General features: G+C 37.2%; 1 protein-coding gene and 1 long non-coding RNA gene across 3 annotated transcripts; both read left to right on the top strand.

Moving 5' to 3' along the window:
* Window positions 1-563: 563 nt before the first annotated feature.
* On the top strand, window positions 564-3074 carry LOC131705095 (uncharacterized). The gene is made up of 3 exons (XM_059007307.1): window positions 564-628; window positions 1432-1755; window positions 2518-3074. Exons 1-3 carry the CDS (start codon window positions 589-591, stop codon window positions 2853-2855), a joined length of 702 nt encoding a protein of 233 aa, XP_058863290.1. The 5' UTR covers window positions 564-588; the 3' UTR covers window positions 2856-3074.
* A 641-nt stretch (window positions 3075-3715) lies between these two features.
* On the top strand, window positions 3716-5164 carry LOC131705096 (uncharacterized). 2 transcript variants are annotated; one of them, XR_009310185.1, is made up of 5 exons: window positions 3716-3974; window positions 4093-4114; window positions 4444-4499; window positions 4598-4656; window positions 4946-5164. It is a non-coding gene; the product is annotated as an uncharacterized LOC131705096 (long non-coding RNA). The 2 variants fall into 2 exon arrangements; XR_009310184.1 differs by having other exon boundaries at window positions 4943-5164.
* Window positions 5165-6162: the final 998 nt, after the last annotated feature.

Below are 6162 nucleotides of genomic sequence, written 5' to 3'. Positions count from 1 at the left end.
TGTGTGTGTGTGTGTGTGTGTGTGTCTGTGTGTGTGTTTGTGTGTGTGTGTGTGTCTGTGTGTGTGTGTGTGTGTGTGTGTGTGTCTGTGTGTGTGTGTCTGTGTGTGTGTGTGTGTGTTTGTATGTATGTTAAAAAGTACATAAAATGGGCCTACTTAGTTGACTAAACATTATAAAAAGTGAGATTAAAAAAAAAACAGTCATGTCTCAAAAGAGCTGCATTGGGAGGGAGCTCTAGAAAAACTGACTTCTAAAAAAAAAAAAAAAGTTTCACCAAATTGTTTGAACTTTTACAAAAGAAACAATTTGTAAAATGATAATGGTAAGCTTTTTGTTTAAATATTGATATTGGTGTAGGAATACATATTTGTGTTGTATGTATTTGTTTAGACATAATTAACTAGACTATATATGTATAAAACTGTGATGTTGTGGTAGTGAAGGACCTTGCGGCGGGATCTGTATACAATATCTGCACTTCCTGGCTTGTCTGTTGCAGCCCCTCTTCTTGCCCTGTTCACTGATACTGTCTGCAGTGCGGATAACACACACAACATCCTCGCCAGCCTTGCTGTGAACTTCCCACCATGCTGCTCCGGCTCATTCTGCTATTCTACACGCTCCAAGGTAAGCGTGGCTTTACTGTTTATATTCTAACATTGCAGAACAAATTTGTGTTTTGGTTTTATATTACTCTTGTGTTTTGTATATTATTATTACTTGTAGGCTATTTTTTTTTTAGTTTCAATTAACCTATAAAATTAATTTTTGTACGGCACATTATACAGAATACGATTTCAATGTTTTATTTATTTATGTATTTATTATTATTATCATTATTATTATTATTATTATTATTATTATTATTATTATTATTATTATTATTATTATTAATGTATTTATTTATTAGCAGACGTCCTTATCCAGGGCGGCTTACAGTTGTTACAAGATATCACATTATTTTTACATACAATTACCCATTTATACAGTTGGGTTTTTACTGGAGCAATCTAGGTAAAGTACCTTGCTCAAGGGTACAGCAGCAATGTCCCCCACCTGGGATTGAACCCACGAACCTCCGGTCAAGAGTCCAGAGCCCTAACTACACCTTATTTGATCAAACCTCATTATTTCAGAAACCATCATACTTATTCAATAGCTTCTTACTTAACTCGTACTACTAACGTGGATCCATTGCCCGTGTACATGCCTGTCCCCCACCTGCGATTGAACCCACGACTCTCCGGTCAAGAGTCCTGAGCCATAACCACTACTCCACACTGCTTTAATAATAGTAATCTAAACTTTCTACAGTTTAGATTATTATTATTATTATTATTATTATTATTATTATTATTATTATTATTATTATTGGGTTGCTTAGAAATATAAACAGTAGGCTCTTGCTTTTTCTTTTTTTCTCGTTTCAGTTGGAGATGCAGGACTGTTCCAATACCCGCCCTTAGTCAGAGCCGAGGTCGGGAGCAGCGTAAACCTGACCTGCGATATCGGGGAATTCTCGAGTGCAAAGTGTTTCACTGTCATCTGGTTCAAACTGCGGTCCAAGGGCATCCCGACCCTGGAAACTTATCAAAATATCAGACCCGTTGGCAGCTTTGTAGGCAACGAAATCGAGAAAACCTGTTCCCTGAACCTAAACAACGCGCAGGTGAACGATTCCGGGACTTACTATTGTGCTTTGATTAGGGGCCAAGGCATGTACATGGGCAATGGATCCACATTAGTAGTACGAGGTAAGTAAGAAGCTTTTGAATAAGTATGAAGGTTTCTGAAATAATGTGCTATTTTGATGAAATGTTTTTGCTTTAAGGGCAGTGGGGCGATGCTGCAACGGGTCAGAGGCTAACATGGAGAGTAGATATATCGTGTTCCTCCGCTGTGGACATTGGGCAGGGTTTAAGCTTGAAGGAAACTTTAATGGGACTTCGAGTTTCCAAAACTTTTAGAAAAAACAGTAAAGCTCAAATACGTAGCAGTCTATTTAACTGTGTGTAAGGTTGACAGTTTACAATAGTGTTTCCTGTAAATTTACAGACATTTAGAGCAAACAAACCTAATCAGTTTAACATTGCTTCAATTTGCCGTCTGCTGTCCGAATTCAAACTGCTTTGACGTTGTTTCACTCTTACTCGAATGCCGGGAAATGTTCACCTACAGCTATAAATCTGACACAGAAAGTTGCCCTCGCATTTCGCGGACCCCATGTATAGAGCCAATGTTTTATTTAGGTTAAATGCACAATTTTAATACTGAACTGCAGGCGGTTCTATAGAATGGGTTCCTCATGAAAATGCTAAGCAGCACTATTCTGATTCTGCGATAGAAATCGCGTCAATACAAATTATGCGCAAGACAGCATTTCTAATAAAATGCGCAAGAATAAAATAACTTGTACAACACTGCTGAACTTCAGTAGTAAATACCCTCCTCCCCCCTCCAGCATGCTTTCTTAATGTTTTATATATTTAATGTCGCTCTTATTGTTTCCAATACAGAACGCTCCGATGACCGCGCTTATATTGAAATCCTCACCCCTTCAGAGTCAGACGGCGAAGTCCAGTCCAGCGGCGCCGCTACTTTAGTGTGTCTAGTGTTCGGGGTATCCGAGCAGGATCGTGTCTACTGGGTCATCGAACACGGACTGACCGACTCCTGGTCCAGAGATTCCAGCCAGTCCACTCCAGACTTTATCAGGAATCAGATCACCATTCCGGGCGAGGTCTGGAGCAGCGGGGCCGTGTGCACGTGTGTAGTGGAAACAGAGAGCGGGCGCAATATGAGCAAAAGCGTGAGCAAGACCGGTAAGAGTTATAAACCTGAACATTTTATGTGATGATTTTTTTGTATTATTATTTATCCATAAATGCATAAATAAAATAACATTATCTTATCGATATAGGTAATCTAAAGTAATCTAAAGTACACCCCGATTTTTATAATGTAACCAGGTTTAAATTGCGATCACTTATGATAGATCCCTTTGGTAGAGCTATAAAGCTGTCTTGCTTTTAGAAATGTGTTTATCTAATGATCGATTACTAATGTGCAGCAAACATCGCATGCACACTTCAGGGTTGTCCACGAGTCGAATAGCCAGTGTAACACCCTTGGGAGAATTATCTTGTGCATATCAACTCCGCAGATGTGGAATTGTTAACATCCAATCATGAAGATGGAATCTGATCATATTTCTTTCTCTGGTTTTAAGATCGTGTCTGTGAATTGCTTAGACTCTGCTGCCAATGCTTCTCCTTCAGCCCACATTCACAAACTGATCTAGGTCTTATTGATTCAGTGCTTGACCTCTGTATGCAGCTGATTAAGTCTGAACCGCACATGTTTGTATTGTGTTGTTTGTACTTTGCGATTGTCCTGAGTACATCTCCCGGTCAAATAAATAAATAAATAAATACATTGAAATGAGGTTATGTCTTGTTAAAGACACTTTTAAATATCGAGTAATGTTTTTGCAATGTAAATCAAGTAAGAAATACCGTTTTTGTATTTAGATACTTGTACTGTAATGTATTTATTTTTAACTTCAGCGTACAGTGCAGTGTATTAATATTAAATATCAATATCATTAACACTCAGGCAGGACCATTTCTGATGTGTTAGACAGCGCTGCTACTGGGTAATAAACTAAAACAAGCGCCCGTTCAAATAAAGCGGGAGCGAAGAACCGTCTCTGAAAGAGGAGCTTGAAAATGATCAGAATTGTGAAGGCGCCGCATCTTCTTGCGCCTCTTAATGCATCCGTCGTGTCAGCAGCACTATTGTACTGAAGCGGTATACAGTACCGGTGCGCGGTTCTCTTTTCACCTGTTTAACTGTGTTACAGGGAGCGGTGCGTGTCCACTCTTCCTCTATGTGTCGCTGGCGGCAGCTTCATTTCTTCTGATTACTTTGTTAATTACACTGGTAATATGCTATCGAAGACAGAATAAACCAGGTAACCTTTTCTGTGTATCATTAACAAGCTATTCGAAATAGAGCAAAACCACTAAGAATTTATAAGTAAATTAATATTTAGTTTCTCTTTTCTTTCTTTTTTTTTTATTACCAAACAGATGCGTATTTGGCAAATGAACCGTAAGTATGTATTTAAATATCAGCCCACACCGAATAATGTATTTATTTATGTATCTATTTAGTTATTGTAAACTTATACAATTATGAAATATAACCCATTTATGACGAAATAATGCGAAGTATTTGGTTTGTCTTTTTTTTTTTAAACGGACTGAATCCTAATCGATTGGTAGATGTATGTTTTACGCATGTATGTGTTTTAACTATTTATCACAGGTTCCATGAATATTGAAGGCAGAGTTCATATTGTTCACATTCACTTTTCTGATAGACCTTTCGGATAGTATTTATAATACGATACCATGTTGATTTTTGTTTTGAACCCACAGATCGATGTATTCCGAGATTCGCGTTACAGGGAGGGCGCCAGACAAACAAATAGCAGGTATAACAAACAAGCCACAGGCGATTCCTGGTTTACATAGTCTTCTAATTAGGTTTGTTCAAAATCAAAATGATGTTTAAAATGATCATTTTTCACAGGGCAACGTGAAAACACCGGTTCTGGAGGAAGGCACGCCAGACCAAAGATAAGAGCAGAGGTACAGTATTATTATTATTATTATTATTATTATTATTATTATTATTATTATTATTATTATTATTATTATTGCGCCATTTTATTATTAGGTCTAAATACATATATACAACACACATGCATATATACATGAATACAATTACATCTTAACTCAAATATTATATTTTCATTATAATGAATTAATATGAATTCTTGATAATCTCACACGGTTCTTTTGAACAGACCTATATAAATATATATTACATGTCAATTCTATATGTACAGCAACACGACGATTTTTTCCCTCCTAGCAGGTCCGTGATGACGTGCAGTACGCCAGTCTGCAGTTCGAGGCGCGCGGGCGACAGAAATGAAGACCGGGACTGGACAGATTATTAGAAACATCTGTGCCATGTAGCACACACTTCTGTGTAACTGCACTGTCCCTCGTAGCACTGAATACTTTGATATGCAAAAAGCAGCTCTGCTTTGCATTATAGATGAATGTATTCATTACATATGTTTAATAATATCAAAATAATTAAAAGTACCCAATGTAATCCCCCTTTGAAATAAGTGAAATACCCAATACAATAAGCATCATATCCTCATAAATTTCCTTCTTAAAAACATTTTACAAATATTTACAATTATTTATTTTATAAAAGCCGTAGATTTGCTGTATAGCACAATTCTTAAAACTCTCAAAATGACTTTTTATGATTGTAGTTCATTAAACGCTTTTGAAAAGAATTTGTATTTATAGGATTTACATCCAGTGTATGGGTCTCTAATGTTGCAGGAAGTACCTGGAAGTACACTCTGAGTTACTGCAAGTGAAATGCATGGTGTGTTCCCTGTAAAGCTGGAGCATCATCTAAAGCAGTTCTGCCTGAGAAAAGATTGAAAGAGTCTCTATATGACTTCTTGCAACGTGTTGTTTGCAATGTAGATAATAAGGCGAGGCGATTCTTTTTCTTGGGTTTGCATGCATTTCTCAAACTCTCTCTCTCACACACATACACACACACACACACACACACACACAAATGCTTTACTTTTCTTTTTAAACAGCTGAAGAAGGGCTTTTGCCCTGAAAATATATATTTTTAAAATCGTTGAAATCTTTTGTGTACATTAAAATGTGTGTATATATATATATACACACACACACACACACACACACACACACACACACACACACACACACACACACACACACACGACAAACCTTTTGTTATGCAAATTACTAAAATGAGCCAATATTGTCAGAATTGTTTTAGCGCCCTCTAGCGGCTACTACATCCGACGTCCATTAAAGCTCTTGATCGGGACCTACTCTACCTGTTGGTAGGCTAGTAGTTACCTACTGGCCCATTCCTGTGGGATGATTTTTGCTTGATAAAGTCATATTGAATCGACTGATTTCAATCAGATCGGGTGCAATATAGCTTTTACCGTCCCTGGTTTCATATTCAAAATGTCTCATTTATTTATTCAGTGGATCAGGCAATGTAGTTATCAAACTTGC

This window comes from Acipenser ruthenus, chromosome 35 (assembly GCF_902713425.1).
Source record: "Acipenser ruthenus chromosome 35, fAciRut3.2 maternal haplotype, whole genome shotgun sequence".
NCBI classification, from domain to species: domain Eukaryota; kingdom Metazoa; phylum Chordata; class Actinopteri; order Acipenseriformes; family Acipenseridae; genus Acipenser; species Acipenser ruthenus.
Note: the sequence above shows the minus strand (reverse complement) of the source record. Positions and strands in the feature narration are given on the sequence as shown.

Excerpts from the sequence above, each read along its gene's own strand:
- LOC131705095 (XM_059007307.1), top strand. The coding sequence starts at position 589 with ATGCTGCTCCGGCTCATTCTGCTATTCTACACGCTCCAAG. Across the intron at positions 629-1,431 it reads GCTATTCTACACGCTCCAAG|TTGGAGATGCAGGACTGTTC; the intron begins GTAAGCGTGGCT and ends TTCTCGTTTCAG. Across the intron at positions 1,756-2,517 it reads ATCCACATTAGTAGTACGAG|AACGCTCCGATGACCGCGCT; the intron begins GTAAGTAAGAAG and ends TTTCCAATACAG.